The 20,872-nt window shown below is 49.6% G+C and overlaps 1 protein-coding gene and 1 long non-coding RNA gene across 6 annotated transcripts in view; one reads left to right on the forward strand and one right to left on the reverse strand.

Annotated features, from left to right (window-relative positions):
• The window catches only part of MACF1 (microtubule actin crosslinking factor 1), a 421,177-nt gene extending 407,121 nt beyond the window's left edge, over nt 1-14,056 (reverse strand). For 4 of the 5 annotated variants that reach the window (XM_017508009.2, XM_017508023.1, XM_017508024.1 and 1 more), the window contains exons 1-2: nt 13,874-14,056; nt 10,840-11,111 (exon numbers count right to left, since the gene is read on the reverse strand). In XM_017508009.2, the coding sequence (XP_017363498.1) occupies nt 10,840-11,059 (220 nt within the window). In that variant the 5' untranslated portion in view covers nt 11,060-11,111; nt 13,874-14,056. Of the gene's footprint in view, nt 1-10,839; nt 11,112-13,873 lie in introns of those variants that run through there. The other variant, XM_017508022.2, reaches the window with a different exon arrangement.
• An 879-nt stretch (nt 14,057-14,935) lies between these two features.
• Nucleotides 14,936-20,872, forward strand: part of LOC108288861 — a 33,576-nt gene continuing 27,639 nt past the window's right edge. The window contains exon 1 of the long non-coding RNA XR_001818873.2: nt 14,936-14,946. This is a non-coding gene — a long non-coding RNA (uncharacterized LOC108288861). The remainder of the gene's footprint in view (nt 14,947-20,872) is intronic.

Below are 20,872 nucleotides of genomic sequence, written 5' to 3' on the forward strand. Positions count from 1 at the left end.
TTTATTCTGCCTTTAACTAAAAATGTGTATTTTTTGGAGAGATGATGGTCTCACTATGTTGCCCAGGCTAGTCTTGAACTTCGGGCATCAAGCAATCCTCCTTCCTCAGCCTCCCAAAGTGGTGGGATTATACATGTGGGCCCCACTCTCAGTTTTCCCCCACATTTCTGATTGTAGTCATAAGACCCTATTTCAGGAGTCTTGCCCCATACCCTGAGGGAAGGAATGCTGCACAGAAAATCCAAGAAGAATCTGAACAGCCAGGCTTTGCTGGGTCTCCACACTGTGTTAGACCATACACTTTTTGCCCAGTCACATTTCTACATGGTTGTCAATCATGCCTACCCAAGGAAGTCTCCATGAAAGGCCTTAGAGGACTGGGTTCAGGGAGCTTCCAGGATAACTGAACACGTGAAGATTCCTGAAGAGTGGCGTACAAGGGAGGGCATGGAAGCTCCATATTCCTTCTTCCATACCTCGCCCCTCACCCTCTGCATCTCTTTAGCTGTATCCTTTGTGTGTTTGTGGTTTTTGTTTTGTTTGTTTTTAGATCCAGTATCACTGTGTCACTGGACTATGGTGAACAGTCTTGGCTCACTGCAGCATCAACCTCCCAGGCTCAAGCAATCCTCCCACCTCAGCGTCTTGAGTAGCTGTTACTACAGGTGCACATCACGCCTGGCTAATTTTGTTTTATTTTTTGTGGAGACAGAGTCTCACTATATTGCCCAGGCTGGTCTCGAACTCCTGGTTTCAAGCGATCCTCCCACCTTGGCCTCTCAAAATGCTGGGATTACAGGTATGAGCCAACGCACCCAGCCAGGACCCCATTTATAGCCAGTCAGGCAGAAGCACAGGTAAAACAACCTGTGATTGGCATTGAAAATGGAGCTGGGGGGGTGGGCGCAGTGGCTAACGCCTGTAATCCCAACACTCTGGGAGGCCAAGGCGGGTGGATCACCAGAAATCAGGAGTTCAAGACCAGCCTGGCCAACATGGCAACATCCGTCTCTACTAAAAATACAAAAAATTGGCTGGGTGTGGTGGCTCACGCCAAGAGGCCAAGGCAGGCAGATTGCCTAGGCTTAGGAGTTCCAGACCATCCTGACCAACATGGAGAAACCTTGTCTTTACTAAAAATACAAAATTAGCCGAGGTGTGGTGGCACATGCCTGTAATCCCAGCTACTCGGGAGGCTGAGGCAGGAGAATTACTTGAACCTGGGAGGCGGAGGTTGTGGTGAGCTGAGATCGTGCCATTGCACTCCAGCTTGGGAAACAGGAGAGAAACTCCATCTGAGAAAAAGAAAAAGGCTGAGGAGGGGAACGTCTTGGGGACTGAACCCTCAAACTGTGGGATCTGATGCTATTTCCAGGTAATTCAACCGGAGGACACCCCACTGGTGTCCACTGAAGAACTACTGCTTGACTTGCTGGCAGGGAGAAGTCCCCGCATATCTTGGGGTCACAGAAGTCTTCTGTGTTGATTGTTCAGTAAAAGAATAGAAAAAACAGGAACTGTGTTTGTTCCACTGACAAGAGTGTATGAATGAAATAAAGTGGGCCATGAATTGATCATTCTTGTTTCTGGATGATGGGGGTTCATTGTACTATTCTCATTACTTTAATATGTTTGAAATATCCTGGAAAGTGCCTGGGCTTTGGAGTTAGGCAGACCCAAAACTCAGCACTTGAGTAACTCCAAAGGGCATATTGTATATGTTGGGTGCCAGGGGGTGCCATGCGCATTAAGTAATGCTGAATCCCAGCTCCATTATTTGCTCAATGTATAATCTCAATATTTCTGTTGAGAATAGCAACTAGTTCCCAGGGGTCTATAAGGATTAAATGATGTATGTAAAATGCCTGGCACACATCTAGGACTCTACACAGTGGCTTTACCAGTTACTATTCACTGGAGGATCCCAGCTGGCACCAGCTCTCAGACGCTCTTAAACTGAATCCAGAGTTCACTCCGCAAGCCACCCTCTAGACTCTTTAGTTCCTAATTCTCACCAGCTGTTCTCTCTTCATTTTCCTTCTTTCCTTCTCACTAAGCCAAAGAAAGAAGAACAAAGGCCAGGCGCGGTGGCTCAAGCCTGTAATCCCAGCACTTTGGGAGGCCGAGGCGGGTGGATCACGAGGTCAAGAGATCGAGACCATCCTGGTCAACATGGTGAAACCCTGTCTCTACTAAAACTACAAAAAATTAGCTGGGCATGTTGGCGCGTGCCTGTAGTCCCAGCTACTCAGGAGGCTGAGGCAGGAGAATTGCCTGAACCCAGGAGGCGGAGGTTGTGGTGAGCCGAGATCGCACCATTGCATTCCAGCCTGGGTAACAAGAGCGAAACTCCGTCTCCAAAAAAAAAGAAAGAAAGAAGAACAAGAACAGATGCAAACAACAGACATGTGCCCTGTCTCTTCAGGTTGTCCTGGCTAATTCCTATTTCTTTCCCCAGTCCCAGAAGAAATGCTATCATTGCTCTAAGCCGGGGAGGGGCAGGAGTAGAAATTCCTTCCCTTCCAGAACTTCCTCAAAACTCTGTGGACTTGCAATGTAGCTCAGCTCATGCTGCATTCTGTCTTCATTGGCAGGAGCTGGGCTCTGAAGTACAGTCTGAGCCTAGAACAAAGTAGCCCTGGGGATATCTGTTAAATGAGCAAGTATGTAATCAGTGAATAAGCAAGGGGATAAATCAGCACATACATGAATCTCTGAACAAGTGTATGAGTGAATGAATGATACACAACAAGTGTATGAGTGAATGAATGATACACATTAGTATCATTCATTCACTCATACAATGTGTATCATTCATTCACTCATACACTTGTTCATAGCTAATATGTATCAAGGGCTAACTAAATAGCAGGTACTGGGCCAAACATCCTACTCCCACTACCTCATTTAATCTATCATGCAAGTCTCTGAGGTAGTGCTCTTGCTCCCCCATTTTAACTGTAAGAAACTGAGGCTCAGTGAGGTTACTAACATCCCAGAGTCACCCAATTAGCAAGCGAGCAATGAAACTAGGACTCCAGCTGACTCCCAAAGCCAGTCCTTTGCATGAATGAATGGAAGAGTGAGCACATGAGGAAATGTGTGAATGAGCGGGGAGGGCATGCCCAGAGACACCACTGAGGCCCCAGGCAGAATCCTCCCCTGACCACAAGGCAAAGGCCTGGTATCTTCTGGGGTAGGGCCAAAGCACAGCTCAGGACAGAAGCATCAACCTGTAATCATCAGCCTTCAAGTTATAGGGGCTTCAGCCCTTCCCTGTAGCAGCATTACAGGTCCAGGCAGAGATTCCAGCAAGGAGTACCCATTCTGTTCCCACAAGAAAGCCAAGTCAGAGAAAGAAGCTGGCAGGCTTCTAATTGACAGGTGGCAACAGGCAGTGGCAGGGCCAAATCATGGCAGGTCCCAGCCACAGCAACCAGAAAGAGGAGGCCAGCCAGCCTCCATATAACATTTTAGTGATGATGGATCTGTTCATAGACCTTTCCTCAAGGGGAGGACTGCTGAAATAAAGAACAAATGCAGCCCTAGATCCTGCGGCAGTGTCAGCTACTCTGGTGGCATCTAACCCCTGAGCTCATGAGACTGAGAAATGATGGCCTTCCACGGTCCCCACAGTAAACAGAGTCCTTCCTCTGTATTCCTCCCTTCAGCCTAGGCTTCTCCCATAACAAACAGAAAGCCATGAGCCAAACTGCCATTCCATACCTTTCTCTATGTCACCTAGGAAGTCATTAAAAAAGCATGATGGCATTAAGATGGGATTACACCTTGCAATTCAGCAACCACCTTCCCTCACCAACTAGGGTCCCACAGGGGCCCTGCACCTCAGAGAAAGGACAGATTGGCTGTCTTTTCTGCTGCCTGCACAGCATTCTGCCCACGTGGTCATGTTCCAGCCCACAGCTAATGTGACCCAGATTTACTTTCAAAGAGCTGGAGCTGAGCTGGTGGTGTGTAGCTACAATTCATTCTGCCCCACTTTCAGGGCACCGTCCTCTGTTAATCTCTCCTGCTACTGAAACCAAGCTCTAGGACAGGGCCGGAGACTCTGTGGATGCTTCCAGAAAGAAGTAGAGAAGCTGGGAAGGAGGAGGAGCCTTCCTGGATAAGAAACTTGCAGAGCCTCAGGGCAAGGAAGGTTGGTGGCTCAGGAGTAAGGATTCCCAGTGACACTATCTTTAAGGTTCCATTTCCCATCCCTGCATCCCCTTCTTTCGACTCACGGCTCGGCCAGAATAAGCCACATCCATCTCCTCCCTGACAAAGGCCTAAAGAACAAAAGAAAGGGACAGAAATAAGAGGCTTGGGCCCCTTCTTTGCTGGCCTCCTGAGTCTCCACTGCCTCATCTGACTGCCAGGGAGGTTACAAGGAATGACACTGCTAAGTGCAATAACAGGCCATGTGAAGCTGTGCTTTTCCAGCACATTCTGATTCTCATTCAATGATCACTTGAAGCAAGTATCACCATCTCCCTTTTATAGACAAGGAAACTGAGGCTCCAAGAAGCAAGGTCATTTGCCTAAGTCTTGTGACTCCAGATTCAATTGTCTCCACAGTACCTGGCACGTAGCTGGAGCTTAATCTATTTTTTTTTTTTTTTTCTGAGATGGAGTCTTGCTCTGTGGCCCAGGCTGGAGTGCAGTGGCATGATCTTGGCTCACTGCAACCTCCATCTCTTGGGTTCAAGCAATTCTCCTGCCTCAGCCTCCTGAGTAGCTGGGACTATAGCCATGCTTTACAGCTAATTTTTGTGTTTTTAGTAGAGACAGGGTTTCACCATGTTGGTCAGGCTGGACTCCTGACCTCGTGATCCTCCCGCCTCAGCCTCCCAAAGTGCTGGGATTACAGGCGTGAGTCACCACGCCTGGCCCATCCACTTTTTAATTGAATGAGTGAATAAATAAATGAAGAAGCAGAGAGGTGCCTGTGGGATGTCTTCTTGGAGCTCCCAACCTGGAGAAGAGATACATGGGCCCCAGGGAGTGAGCTGCAGCTTCTGACCAGGTAGTGCTTTCATGGCTCTCTGCCCCAGGGCAAAAAGGGTAAGATGGGACTCGTGACTACAGAGAGCTCCAGAGCTGCTGAGAGAAATGAACCTGAGAACAATGAACATGAATATAAAGCCAAATGAAACAAGGGCTGTGCAGAGATACAATTGCCATCTAACTGGAAGGCCACAATGGAGCAGATGCTGGGAATGATTATTTCAGCAGCATTTGCTGAGAGACTCCCAAGAATGAATCCCACAGATGCTTTCTACTGGCACATAGCTTAATCCCTTTTTTAGTTGATTGAATGAATGAGTGAATAAATGAATAAGCAGAGAGAGGTCCAATCCTTAGCTCTGAGTCACTGTGCTCCACTTTTTCACAACACATATGGGGACAGAATTATTTTTTCCCTTTTAACTACTTAAAAATATAGAGACAGGGTCTCACTACGTTGCCCAGGCTGGTCTTGAACTTCTTAGCTCTAGCCATCCTCCTGCCTCAGCCCCCCAAAATGCTGGGATGACAGGCGTGAGCCACTACACTCGGCCTTTTTTCCCTTCTATCCACTCCACTAGACTGAGTTCCATGCAGAAGGGACCACATCTTCAGTCATCTTTGAATACCAATGCCAAGGACAGGAAGGGTCCTGATGACGTGATGTTAGATGAAGGAATACCTGATTGATGGGTAGAGGGTGAAATCTTCCTGCACCCAACCAGGCCCTAGCCCAAACATGAGCCCTTCTTCAAGATATGGTAGTGCCATCTGCAGGAAACTTGTAATAATAAATGTACATGTCTGCAGTGACAACAAATGTTATGTGAATGGCACCCTGAAGGGTTGTGCAGTGTACAGCCATGTGACAGCCTGTCTTGTACCCTGTTCTCAACCTACTCTCACAGGTCCCAGGGGATACATCCTGTCTTCCTCTCATTGTTTCTATCCTTTGGGGTTGTACTCTTTACTAGAGTAACCTCCCCAGTGCCCCACTTTTTTGTTGCTTCTCACCAGTAAGTAAGGATATTTCTACTGATCTTTACTAAAGACAGAGAGCCAGAGGGGAAGAGGCAAAGTTTCCAAGATCTTGGTCTCTCCCCTTTCCTGTGTCTATAGACCAGGATCCTGAGGCCTTTCCTGGAAGTGACCAAAAGGTCTCTCAGGTGACTGTGGAGATTTAGATTGTCACCTGCAGAAGATTCAGACTGGCCTGGTTGTCATGTATTGCCTAAAGAAATAGAAAGAGCAATGTACAGAGCCGGGCATGGTGGCTCATGCCTGTAATCCCAGGACTTTGGGAGGCTGAGGTGGGTGGATTACCTGAGGTCAGGAGTTTGAGAGCAGCCTGGCCAATATAGTGAAACACCATCTCTTCTAAAAATATACAAATTAGCTGGGCGTAGCAGCACACACCTGTAATCCCAGCTACTTGGGAGGCTGAGGCAGGACAATGGCTTGAACCCTGGAGGCAGAGATTGCAGTAAATTGAGATTGCGCCACTGCACTCCAGCCTGGGTAGCAGAGTGAGACTCTGTCTCAAAAAAAAGAAATTGCAATGTACTTGGAGTTAGAAGATCTGTGTTTACCAGTCCTGTGTAACTACAGCCAGTCCCTTAAACTCTCTGAGCCTCAGATGCTAACATATGTCCTGCCTAACACAGAGTTATTTTGAAATCTCTGTGTAAATCATAAAGATTTACAGAAACGAGACAAAAACAAGACATTTTTATTAGTGACTTGTTACATTTGAATGTGGCTGGGCTTAGGGAGTTCAGAATAAGGCTGGCAAAGAAGAAGGAGAAACAAATGGAGGAAAGGAAGACGGGAGGAAGAATAAGGTTTAGCACCCTAGAACCTGTCTGACTTTGTAGACTGAAATCAGCAGGTTTCTCAGCCCCAACATCCCTCTCTACTCTGACATGTGTGACCAGCAGGGTCACATATGCTTGAGGGGTTTGTCCCTCAAGCAGGGCGAGGCCCCAAGACCAGCTCAGGACACAGAGTAGGCCAGGGAAAGGGAAGCTCTGTATTTGGTGAGAGTGATTCAGACACCCCCACTTGGCTTCATAAGCCAGATCCAGGGGGAGGAGAAAATTGCACAGGCCACAGCTGGCTTCCAGTGTAAGACTGACTTCATTTCCTCCCACAATTAAAGTTCTGCTTCAGAGAGCTTCAGAGCATCCAGGGTCTCCAAGACATGCCCCTCCTGTATCTCCTGTGAAGGAGTCCCTGCAGAGCTAAGGCTGCCTTTTTCTTTACTCTGGTGGAGCCCCCACAGCATTCTAAAATCACATGAAGATTTCAGCAAGACCCTAAAGTCGCAGTCCCGCCTCGTCTCTGCTGCCTCTCTCCTCTCCTGCTAAAGAAACACGCCCAACTGCAGTGCATGTTATTTTTAACCATGGCAGTCTCCCCATTTTCAGCCTTACTGGCCCAGCCCCCTCCTCAAAAGAGGCATTCAGCAGTGTCAGGATGCAAAGGAGATCAGCATCCATGCCAGAAACACAGCACCGCACAGCACCCGCCATCCCTGTGCTCAGTTGACCCAGCGGGATCCTTAGGAGCCTTGCCTGCATAAAATTAAGCCTCCTTGAGTCCACTCCACTTCTATTCTAGACTCCAAATCTGAAGCAGCAGGCAAATCATCCCGTGGGCCTCCTCAGGGAAGACTGGAAGGGGAAATCATCAGAAAGCGATCTGAGCATGCATGAGTGATGAGGGATGGAGGTAGAGGGCATAAAGAAGGAAGAATGAGACCGCCCACTCTGTCTTCAGGAGAAAGAGGTTTGCGAGTCTTCAGGGCCCTGGGTCATGGCCCTTCAAGGCTGGAGACAAGTAGAGCTCTTGCTGCACCCTAGGGACAGCTCTGGAATTCTGTGCCTGGTTGATACTGCAGGCCCTGTGGTTTTGAGAAGGACTTCCTCCAAGGACTCCCTGCTGCCCATCAGAAAGAGCTCAAACTCTCCTTCCTGCCTTCCAGGCCCTACTGTTGTCTCCTCACTTGGAGCTCACTTCCTCTAAAGTCCTTTCCTGATTACCTGAGCCCACATAAGCCTTTCTCTGTCTGACTTTCCATTACAGCTCAGTGCCCCTGTTTCTGGATGACAATCTGTCACATCACATAATATCTTCAAAACACTCATTCAGCATTCATTCAGTCCTTCAGTACTGGCTGATCTCTAGCATGCACAAGGCCCTGTGAAGCCCTCTAGGGCTCAAAGCATAAGGCACGTCCCAAATTGCTCACTGTTCGAAGGGAGTAATGGGCACCCTGTGGGTTAACTGCTACACTGTACAAGAGAACATGGAGGAGAGAAAAGTATGACTGTGAGAGCGGAGGAGGAAGCTTTGGATACCACTGGGGGCATTAAGGACAGAGGAGGCGGCACTTAAAAAAGGAGGAGGGTTTACCAGCATCTTGCAGAGAAGAAAATTAAAGCATGTTAGTTTCATCCTGCAAGATGCATCCCTCTGGGGGGCAAGTTACAGTGTACCGTGGCAGGTGATTGGGAGTAGAGGTGGCAGCAGGTGAAGCTCGAGAGGTAAGTAATTTTGTTGGATCTTTATGCTGAAGCCTCTATTCCACAGGCAATGAGGAGCCAAAGGTGGTTTTTAAGCAGTTGAGTAATAGAATTAGGCTTGTATTTTATTTTATTTATTTTTTATTGTATTTTTAATGAAGTGCTATACGGGCAACACTTCATTTCTTTTTTTTATTTTTATTTTTTGAGATGGAGCCTCACTCTGTCACCCAGGCTGGAGTGCAGTAGCACCATCTCTGCTCACTGCAACTTCCGCCTCCCGGGTTCAAGCAATTTTCCTGTCTCAGCTTCCTGAATAGCTGGGATTACCAGCACCACCACCATGCCCAGCTAATTTTTATATTTTTAGTAGAGACAAGGTTTTACCATATTGGCAAACTCCTGACCTCAGGTGATCTGCCCACCTCGGCCTCCCAAAGTGCTGAGATTATAGGTGTAAGCCACCGTGCTCGGCCAACACTTCATGTCATAAAATAGAATATATGTTCTTTTTTTTTCCTTTGTTTTTTGAGATGGAGTTTCCCTCTGTAGCCCAGGCTGGAGTGCAGTGGCACCATCTCAGCTCACTGCAACTTCCACCTCCTAGGTCCCGGTTCAAGCAATTCTCCTACCTCAGCCTCCCAAGTAGCTGGGATTACAGGCACAAGCCACCATGCCCAGCTAATTTTTGTAGGTTTTTTTTTCAGTAGAGATGGAGTTTCACCACGTTGGCTAGTCTGGTCTTGAACTCCCGACCTCGTGATCCACCCGCCTCGGCCTCCCAAAGTGCTGGGATTACAGGCGTGAGCCACTGTGCCCGCTGAATATGTGCTCTTGAGGTTTGTATTTTTTTTTTTAAGAGACGGGTTCTCACTATGTTGCCCAGGCTGGAGTGCAGTGGCTATTCACAGGCGCGATCCCACTACTGATCAGCATGGGAGTTTTAGTTTTGACCTGCTCCATTTCCAACCTGGGCTGGTTCACCCCTCCTTAGGCAACCTGGTGGTCACCCGCTCCTGGGAGGTCACCGTATTGATGCCGAACTTAGTGTGGACACCTTATCGGCATAGCACACTACAGCCCAGAATTCCTGGGCTCAAGCGATCGTCCCACCTCAGCCTCCCGAGTAACGGGGACTACAGGCATGTGCCACCGCGCCCACGAGGTTTGTATTTTAGAATAAAATACTCTGTTAGCCATGTGGAGGATGGGGGCAAGACTAAGAGAGGAAGAGCTATCATACAGTGGAAGGAGCAGGTATATTATTTGAGAGACACAAAGAAAGTAGCAGTACAGGCCTTGGTGATGGCTTGAAAGCTAGTTATGTCATTGATTTAGCTGCAGGCACTGCTCTGTTTTCCTATCTGTACTCTAGCACCAACACACTGCTGAGATGCTGAGCACACTTTAGGGAGGCAGCTGTGGATGCCTTCAGTTGAAGCATCTCCTTTATTGAACAAAAAACTGTGGTAAGGTCTTTCCACACTTTATCTTTAACCTTCAAGGCATCCCTGCACAGCGGACATTCTTAAGAATGTTACAAGAAAAGTAACACTGAGATAGAATAAGGGACTCGCCCAGAGTCACACAGCTGGTCAGTGGCAGGACCACAATCCAGAACCCTACCCTCTCTGATTCCAGAGCTTACACTCATAACTGCTCCATTTCACCCTGCTTGTCAAACAGCTGGGCACATCCCACCACAGGAGGCAGCCCCAGCCTTCAGACCATGTTAAAGGTCAGCATGTAGAACACTTTTGGAAGGTGATACAAGTAAAACTGTGCTCTCCAAGGATTTCATTATAAGGAAATAACAGAAGTCAAATCATTCTTAAGCATGTTCTCAGCAGCATTGTCTAATATAGCCAAAAAGTAAAAAAAGAGTAGGATTTAGAAAATCATAAAAAATATTAGACAGCCTTTAGAAATAGTAACTATAAGGTCTAAAGTGCAATACAGAAAATCTTTTTAATATAAGAGTAACTGAAAAAAGTCAGATGCAGATTGGTACCTAAGCCATGAAGGCAACTATGGAGAAATATAACTGAATGGGGACAAAGACAAGGAAGAAGGTACAGAAATGAAAACAGGTCTCATGTTAACGCAGGGGTGGCAAATTTTTCCTCTTTTGAGGTTTTCATTAATGTTATTTCAACATCATTCCAAGAGTAAGAATAACAAATCCGATTCTGGCTGCGTTGTCAGAGAGCTCTGGTGACGGCCCCTCGGCCCCCCACATAGCCGCTGCACCCTGTCCCATTCCTCCCTCACACCCACAGCGTCCAACCTACTGGGGTATCTCTCTTACCAGCAACTCTGACCACAGCACGCTCTGCAGGGTCCAGCACCGAATCCTGGCTTTTCCGCTTTTTCTGCTCATGCAGTGGCAGGTTCCAGGGCAAGGTGTCCCCTGGGGGACAAGGAGACAGGCTCCCTGACCGCTCGCTCCTGTAAGATCGCTCACTCCGACACGACCGCTCACTCCGACATGACCGCTCACTGAGCGTCTCTTCATCTGAGGAAGACATGGCCCAGGTGGGAGCTGCTGCAGGAGGGCCTGGGAGCCCAGGGAGAAGTGATCTGAAGGAGAAAGGAGTGAATGTGAGCAGACCAAAGAGGTCCCATAAGGAGTGCTGGGACTTGGCTCTTGCTAAGCAGAGGTTCTAGTCCTGTCTATCTGAACCTCAGTTTCTTCACCTGGAAAGTGGGATGAAGATGATACATGCCAAAACTAATTGACGAGGTTTGGGGGATATTGTTTGTGATGATGTCTGTAAATCTTAAAACATCATGTAGGCCGGGCGCGGTGGCTCACGCCTGTAATCCAAGCACTTTGGAGGCCAAGGCAGGCAGATCACCTGAGGTTGGGAGTTCAAGACCAGCCTGACCAACATGGTGAAACCCCGTCTTTAAAAAAAAAAAAATCATGTAAAAGTTAGCTCCTATTCCTAGGAACTATTATTATTGTTATCTGGCACATTTGGAAGATTACGCTCACAGATCCCATGACAGAACGCTGTGGGTTTAAATTCTACTCCATTTACTAGCTGTGTGACCCTGGAGAAGCTACTTGGTCTCTCCAAGTTTCAGCACCCTCATCTACAAAATGGGGATGATAATAATAGAACCTAGCCCTATGGGGTTGGATTCTGCATGTAAAGTGCTTAATCCTGCATGTAAAGTGCTTAATAGTGCCTAGTGCCCAGTGAGCACTCAATACAGAGTATCTATTATTACATTCCTGTTCTACTTACCTCCCAGGAATTCTATAAGGATAAACTGGGGCAACAGATGGAAAGTATTTTCAAAAAGCTAAAGCATGATCTCAGTAGCAGGCATGAAGCAAACCATGGGCTAGAATAGGCAGAAATTCCCTGGTTTCTCCCACTCTATCTCCAGCAGATATATTAGAAAATGTACTAGTCTTGAAGTAAGACAGACCTGGGTATAAATTCTGGTTTGGCCACTTACAAATTGCTGTGCTCTTGGGCAAGTCACTTCACCTTTCTGAGACTCAGTTCCTTCATCTGCAAAATGGGGGTAATATTCCACCTCAGAGGATGTTTTAAGAACACTGTTAAATGCAAATGTAGTATTGGTTGATGCCATCCATGGCACCCAGCAGGCATTAGAGTAAATGTTCATTTGCTACTCCAGGGCTGTTGTGGGAATAAGTGGCACAGCATGAGGATAGGGTGGAGGGATGGGACAAAAAGTCCATTTTTTCTGGTCAGTTTAGCTAGTGGAGACAGTCGAGCGAAAATACAATTGCTCTAGGGCCAGCTGGGCTCCACCAGCCAGACCGGGCAGCCTTCCCTCAGCCAGGCCAAGCTCACTTCCCAGAACCATCTGCTACACATGGCCCACCACCCCAAGGGCTCCATCAGAGCACGGATGGTATGTGCCTTCAGCTACCAGCCTTCCTACAGGCCCCAAAGCCAACCTGGGTAGCCAGCTCTGACTTTGGCTCTAGGGTCCAGGGAGGGCAGGAGCTGTTAAATTTCCCTTATGGGGAATACCTGCACACAGGGCTGTGTAGAGACAGGGAGGTAGCCTACATGGCTGGACACATTGGGTCTGTGGCCACAGCTCCTCCAGGATTCTCGAATCAGCCTAGAGGCAGCAAGGGGCAGAGACAGTCTCCTGGGTCATTGGCAGATCCCCACTATGGGCACAGAATTCAAAGAGATAACAAAAGAAACATAAAAACGGTGCAGGAGGCCTATAGGCAGCCTTAGGCAGCAGAGTCTTCCTGCCAGGGCACCCCTTGTGCCCGCAGCATGTGGGCCCTCTTCCCAGGGAACATCTAGAAGGGATCTAGCCACAGGAAACAGAAAGGAAAGGACTCAGGTCCTGGCACAGCTTTGCCCTTTATCCTAGCACTTATCCCTCCTCCCATGACCTTCTGGTGCCAGGGCAGATACTGAAGTGACAGCCTCAACCTCTGGGAAACTCAGGCCAAGCTTCCACCCCTACCCTCAGCTCGGGGGCAGGAAAAATGCCCCTCCTCTCAGACCACCTACTTCATCCCAGAACCGCCCATTCCTCTCCAAAACGCCCATTTCACTACAAAGGCCGGCTCTCCCAAGGCCTCCTACAGGAGAAAGCGTCCCTTCTGGGCTCTACCCCGTCAATCTCCAGCCCCTCACAAACACCTGTTTGACCTCGGGGCTCCCACCCCACCCTCGGTCACCCGGGTCACTCCATCAATCCCCGAGATTCACAGGAGCGCCTGCCCATGCCCCAGCCCACCCAGAATGCCGTAGGCCGGTCGGCGACAGGCACCTCACAGGGTGCTCTCACCCGCTGCGACCCTCTCCACCTGGCTCCCACCCGCTTCCCCACGGTGGAGGGGGGGCGCGCCCGCGAGCCTGGAGCGGCGCGGGTGGGTCCGCGTGCCCGCCAAGCGTGGCTGACAAAGAGCGGGGACGCGCGACTGAAGACCCACAGGGCGCTGGGGCCAGCGGCCGAGCCCTGGGGCCGGGAAGCGACCTTCCTCGCCCGGCTCTGCCCACCCCCGCAGGTCCGGCGCCCGGCCCCGACAGGGCTCCGTGCCCCATTTTCCCGGGGAACACGCCTCCCTTCCGCCCTGGCAGCGTCCGCACAGGGGAAGCCCCAGCTCCGCGTCCTCGCCGCTCCCCGGCGCCTGCCGCGGGGGCTGCAGGTGCGAGGCCCGCACGGCCGCTGTCGCCGCGCCTGTCAAGCCGCTTGTCCGCGGCCGCCGGCTGCCGGGGGCTGGGGCGCGGCTGCCTCGCGCGATCAATCACCGCGCCCCAGCCGCCGCTGCGCACCCTGCTCAGCAGGCAGGGCGCCTGCATCCAACCCCGCGCCCCGCGCCTTACCCTGGGAGCCGAAGGAGGAGGAAGACTGGCCCGCGGAGGCAGCGAAGGCGGCGGCGGCCGGGCGCGCCCCGGGCTGGAGCGCAGTCGAGGGGAGCGCGGCGGAGCCGAGGGGAGCGGTTCCCACAATGGCCGAGCTCGCGGCGCCGAGCCCCCCGCCCCCCGCGCCCTAGCGGCAGCGGCTGAAGCGGAGCCGGCGCAGCCGCCCAACCCGCTCCCCCACCCCCAGCGCCGACACCGCCCCCCGCCCCCCGATGCGCGCTCCCCCCGCCCTGCACCCCACCCCGGCGCTTCCGCGCACCCCGCGCGCCCCTGCCCGTCCGCCGCCCGGCGCCCCCTCCTCACTGACCCCGCGTCCTCCTGCCGCCTGGGCCCTCTCGATCCCTCCCCTCTGCAATTCCTTCCTGGCGGCCTCTGGTGTCCCCCCTCAAGGCCAACCACACCCCCAAATTCCCCGCCCTCTGCTCCACGACCTCTCCGCCTCGGCCCCGCGGCTGCTCGCTGACCTCGGGCCAGCTCTGCCGGCCCGCCCTCTTGGAGCTCCTCACCGCCCGGTCCTAGTCGCTCTCTCAGGCTGCGGAACTGTCTGTCTGCCCAGACCCGGATTCTTAAACAACCCTTTTCCATGGCCACCCCTCTTTCGCCCCTTTCCCTTAAACCCACATTCCGTCCCCGCCCTTGGGGCTCCTGCTCCAGCTCCCGGAGAGTCCTGCAGATCCTGCTGGTCCTTATAGGTCCACCTACCCGCTGGGCTTCTGGAACTGAATGAAGGAGGGACCCAAAGAAGGCCCCATCTCCTCGGCAGGGTAAAGAGCAGAAGAGAACCAGGCCCCAACGAGAGAACTCAGTCTCTTCAGACAGCGGTAGCCCCAAGTGGAGCCTTGAAAGAAGATTTATCCACCGAGGAAGCATTTATTGAGCTCCTTCTGCACTCCCGACCTAATGATGCACAGAACAGGAAGCAGGAGGGCCTTCTATCCTCTCCTAGGACAGATGAGTGCGTCCAGAGAGAGAGAGAATGTGTCTAAAGTCATTCCACTTAGTAACCTGCATAGCAACAGCTACCATTTGGGCATGTCTCCTGGTGACTGCAAAGGCTTTACCTGGATCATGCCAAATCCAGTCCTCACAGCTCTGTTCATTCATTCATTCATTCAACAAATATGTGCTGTACATCTACCCTGTGTCAGGCCCCATGCAGGGTAATGAAGATACAGCGTGAGCAAGCTGCGTTTCATCCCCTGCCTGTTGACCATGGGCTCACAGTCCAGCAGGAAAGATGCATGCATCCCATGAGGAAGTATTATGATCTCTAATGTAGAGATGTAGAACTGAGATGATTTACTCAAAATCAGCTAGGGAGACAGTGGATGGTCCCAGGACTGGAGCCCTGTCTTCAGATTTTACATTCTGTTCTTTTTCACCATAATGGTTGGGGAGAAAAAAAGGGTTGGAGCAATTTACAAAGACCCTAAGAAATTAGCTAAGAAATTTGCCTAAATCTAATGATTATAAGCAGCCAAGAAAGGTGTCAAAGTAACAGAATGAAAGTAACCCAAGGGCAGGCACCAGATGGGTGTGGATGGTTATGCTGGGAAACTGCTAGGGTAGTCCCAGCCAGAGGTAATGAAGCTGTGAACCGCAGCAGGGACAATGGAGATGGGAAGGGATGTTTTCCACCCACTGAAACTTGCTAAGTTTCTGTGTTTGCGTGTGCTCTTTCATATTAAGGGAAAGCAACCATCATTTATTAAACTCTTACTAAGTGCTAGGCAATGCCCTGGGCATTTTGTGTATATCATCTCATTAAGTCTTCCCCCAAACCCTGTGCAGTAGTTACCTTAATTTTCTTCATTTTACAAATAAGGAAACAGAGACTTCAAGAGGTTAAATGATTTGCTGAAGCCCACAAAGCAAACTAGTGTTGGAGCTGGGGTTCTCATCCAGGTGTCTCCAAATCTCATGCTATAACCACTGTTTTCTACTGTCTGAAGCCAAGGCAAAGAATCTAGGTCCTATGACTCAGACAAGGTTTCTTTTCCTCAGACCACAGGTTCCTCTGGGACTTCCGAAGAAAGATCAGAAGATCACAGTTGTAACCTGCTTGAGTGCAAGTCCCTCTGTGGGATATCTTCTCCACAGAAACCTGCAAAGGCCTCAGCACCAGAGAATTCTGCACCCTGATTCTAAAGTTCCTGTGGGACAATGGAATACTATTCAGCCTTTAAAAAGAAGAAAATCCTGGTTGGGTGTGGTGGCTCACGCCTATAATCCCAACACTTTGGGAGGTCAAGGTGGGAGAATTGCTTGAGGTCAGGAGTTTGAGACTTGCCTGGGCAACATAGGGAGACCCCAACTCTACAAAAATAAAAAAGCAAAAATAAATTAGCTGGGGCCAGGCACAGTGGCTCATGCCTATAATCCCGACACTTTGGGAGGCCGAGGCAGGTGGACCGTGAGGTCAGGAGTTCGAGACCAGCCTGGCCAATATGGTGAAATCCCATCTCTTTTAAAAATACAAAAATTAGCAGGGCGTAGTGGCACACGCCTGTAGTCCCAGCTACTCCGAAGGCTGAGGTAGAAGAATGGCTTGAACCCGGGAGGTGGAGGTTGCAGCGAGCCAAGATAGTGCTACTGCACTCCAACCTGGGCGACAGAGCGAAACTCCATCTCAAAAAAATAAAAAACATTATCTGGGCATAGTGGCTCCCACCTGTAGTCCTAACTACTCTGGAGACTAAGGCAAGAGGATCACTTGAGCCCAAGAGTTTTTGAAGCTACAGTGAGTTGTGATCCAGCCACTGTACTCCAGCCTGGGCAAGAGCAAGACTCTGTCAAAAAAAAAAAAAAAAAGAGAGAGAGAAAGAAAAGAAAGAAAGAGAGGAAGAAAGAAAGTAAGAGTAAGAGAAAGAGAAAGAAAACCCGTCATTTGTGACAACATGGATTAACCTGGATGGAGGACACTACATTAAGTGAAATAAACCAGGCACAGAAAGATAAATACTGCGTAATCTCATATGTGGAACCTAAAAACATTGAACTCATAGAGGCAGAGAGTAGACCAGGCATGGTGTCTCAAGCCAGTAATCCCAACATTGTGGGAGCCCGAGACAGGCAGATCACTTGAGGTCAGGAGTTCGAGACCAGCCTGGCCAACATGGTGAAACCCTGCCTCCACTAAAAATATACAAAAATGGCCAGGTGCAGTGACTAATGCCTGTAATCCCACCACTCTGAGAGGCTGAGATGTGCGGGTCACCTGAGGTCAGGAGTTCAAGGCCAGCCTGGCCAATATGGTGAAACCCTATCTCTACTAAAAATACAAAAATTAGCTGGGAGTGGTGGCAGGCACCTCTAATCCCAGTTGCTTAGGAGACTGAGGCAGGAGAATCACTTGAACCCAGGAGGCGGAGATTGCAGTGAGCCAAGATCGTGTAGCTGCACTCCAGCTTGTGCGACAGAGCCAGACTCCATCTCAAATAAACAAACAAATAAATAAATTTTTAAAAATAAAAATAAAAAAGATCCTGTGGGGTAGGCTAAATGGCATTGAAGCATGAAGCTGAAGAATTGTTTTCAAGTTAGAAATGAGTGTCACGTCACAGTGGCTGATGCCTGTAATTCCACTGCTTTGAAGGCTGAGGTGGGAGGATCACTTGAGGCCTCCAGGGAGCTTGAGACCAGCCTGAGCAACACAGTGAGACTATGTCTACAAATAAAAATAATAAAAGGAAGATGAAGAAAAAAGAAGAAGAAAGAAGAAGAGGAGAAGTGAGTGCCACAGTTCTTCCCTGGTGAGAGGGGAAAATAAACACCAAGGGAAGCCAAGCTGCAGGCACAGGAAGAGCGTGGGGGGCCTGCATGTGAAACTGAACCTGCACAGGGCCAGAGTGTGTGGGCAGGGTCTCAGCAGGCAGGGCCCGCTGGGAGGGCTGGAGGGCACACAGAGGGCTCACCAAGGCTGTGCAGTCTCACCTGGGAAGCCGGCAGGCCCAGCTGCCCTGCTTGAGAGAGCACCTAAGAGGCTGTCCTCTTCAACCTCAATGCCCTTCCCAAATCTGACCACAAGTCCTGTCCTAAATTATTCATGCTGTGAGCTGTGAGTGGAGCTTCTGGAAGCTTCTGAATGTAAAACTTAGGACATTTAGCTGTCTTTCCCAGGGCTGTTTCTCCAGCTCCAACAGTGCTACCCTGGGACTGAACTGCTGGGGAGATATGCCAAGCTTTTCACCGCTGGCAGCTCACCAGTAACCTTGAGCTACTGGGCTTTGGTTCATTTCAGCAATCTTTTATTGAGGAATGCTATGTCCTGGTCAGAGTTCTGGGTTCTGTCGGGAACACAGAAGTGAATCCAATCAGGTCCCTGTCCTTGAGGATTCACAGGATGGTAGAGGTGGCAGGCACTTAAAAATTATTTCCTTCTGCAGCGTCCTCCAGGTCTGCTGAGTGCTCCCCACTACTCTGTCTCATTTCACCAACTGCAAGCCACTGCTCATTCCCTCCAGAAGCAAATGCCTGGTAAGGTCCTCTTTGGGTCCTGAAGGGGCAACTTTTCACAAAAAGAACAACATTTAAGAGATTCTACTCATGAAAAAAGAAAAAAAAGAACAACATTTAGTTTTGTACTGATGGTTCAAAAATGAATCACACAGGCCGGGTATGGTGGTTCACACCTGTAATCCCAGCACTTTGGGAGGCCAAGGCAGGCGGATCATGATGTCAGGAGTTCGAGACCAGCCTGACCAACATGGTGAAACCCCATCTCTACAAAAAATACAAAAATTAGCTGGGCATGGTGGCATGCACCTATAATCCCAGCTACTTGGGAGGCTGAGGCAGAAGAATCGCTTGAACCCCGGAGGCAGAGGTTGCAGTGAGCCAAGATCGTGCCACTGCACTCCGCCTGAGTGACAGAGCAAGACTTCATCTTGAAAAAGAAAATGGATCAGATAGACATAGCCCCTGTCCTCAAGCTGCTCACAGCCTAGGTGGGGAGAAAGACAAGTAAAAGGGCAATTACCCTTCAGATTGATTTGTGCTGAGATTGGGGAAGTACATTCTTTGTACCCTGAGAGGAGCAAAGAAAAAGGACACTGCTGAAAAGCTTGAGGCCAGGTCATTTCACCAGGTCTCTCATCCTTGCCTAAATGGAAACTCTTTCAGTTCCCTGTTTTCCTGCAAAAGATTTATTCTTCTGTGAAAGGAATATAAATCTTGGGGCCCCCAAACAATAAGCTAAAGCGAAAAGTCAAACTAGGAAATGTCTAGAACAAACCTTCTTCCCATTCTATTAAAGACACCCCTCTGCCCACTGACATAGATGTGTATCTGATTGCCTCCTTTGGAAAGGCTGATTAGAAACTCAAAAGAATGCAACTGTTCATCTCTCACCTACCTGTGATCTGGAAGTCCCCTCCCCACTGCCAGTCTTCCTGCCTGTGCTTCAGATTGTCCTGCTTTTCCAGACCAAACCAATGTACTTCTTACATATATTGATTGATGTCTCATGTCTCCCTAAAATGTGTAAAACTAAGGTGTGCCCCGGCCACCTGGGGCACATGTCGTTTCGGACTTCCTGAGGCTGTGCTGTGAATGCATCCTCAATCTTGGTAAAATTAACTTTCTAAAATAACGGAAGGCCAGCATGGTGGCTCACGCTTGCAATCCCAGCACCCTGGGAGGCCAAGGTGGGCGGATCACCTGAGGTCAGGAGTTCGAGACCAGCCTGGCTAACATGGCAAAAGCCCTACTAAAAATGCAAAAATAGCCTGGCATGGTGGCGCATGCCTGTAGTCCCAGCTACTCGGGAGGCTGAGGTGAGAGAATTGCTTGAACCCAGGAGGTGGAGGTTGCAGTGAGCCGAGATCACACCACTGCACTCCAGCTCGGGAAACAGAACAAGGCTCCATCTCAAAAAATAAAATAAAATATCTGAGACCTGTCTCAAAATTTCAGGGCTCATACTTCAATATTGGCTTTTCCCTCTGCGACTGCCCTCCATCTCAACCTGTTCCATATGACCCTCTGAACTCAAGACAGGTCCAGCCAGACAGGTGTCGGGTTGAAGGTGAAATATGAGCCTGAGTAGAGACTGAAGCTCTGTGTAGGTAGTAGCACTGTCAAACAGAAGAAATAGCACAGAATCCACATACTGGGAGGGACTTTGAAGATCTCCAAGCCCTGCCTAGAATATTCTTCCCCGACCTTTCCCTAGTTGATCCCTTCCATCCATATACACTGATGACGTCCCGATTTGTTTTTATTTTATTTTATTTTTAAATGGAGTCTCACTCTGTTATCCAGGCTGGAGTGCAGCGGTGCAATGTCAGCTCACTGTAACCTCCGCTTCTTGGGTTTAAGCGATTCTCATGCCTCAGCCTCCTGAGAAGCTGGGATTACAGGCATCTGCCACTACACCCAGCTAATTTTTGTATTTTTAGTAGAGATGGGGTTTCACCATGTTGGCCAGGATAGTATTGATCCCCTGACCTCGTGATCTGCCCACCTCGGCCTCCCAAAGTGCTAGTATTATAGGTGTGAGCCACCGCACCAGGCCAATTTTTTGTATTTTTAGTAGAGAAGGGGTTTCACCATGTTGACCAGGCTGGTCTCAAACTCCTGACCTCAGGCGATCAGCCCACCTTGGCCTCCCAAAGTGCTGGGCTTACAGGCGTGAACCACTATGCCTGGTGACATCCAGATTTGAATCCTGTCTGTACCTACAGCTCTCATCTCTCTTCTCCCAGCTCCAAACTCATATTCAACTGCCTCCTTCTCCATCTGCTTGTCTAATATGCATCTCAAAATCTAAATGTTCCACACACACTTGATACCTGGCTTCTAACGCCCGCAAAACTGTTTCTCTCCCAGTTTTTGCGATCTCAGAAAATGGGTTGACCATCTACCCAGTTGCTCAAGTCTGAGATTTAGAAGTCATTCTTTTTTTTTCTTTTCTTTCCTTCTTTCTTTTCATTCTCTCTCTGTTTCCTTCCTTCCTTCCTT

The sequence above is a fragment of the Cebus imitator genome, unplaced genomic scaffold (genome assembly GCF_001604975.1).
Source record: "Cebus imitator isolate Cc_AM_T3 unplaced genomic scaffold, Cebus_imitator-1.0 Scaffold385, whole genome shotgun sequence".
Classification (NCBI taxonomy): Eukaryota; Metazoa; Chordata; class Mammalia; order Primates; family Cebidae; genus Cebus; species Cebus imitator.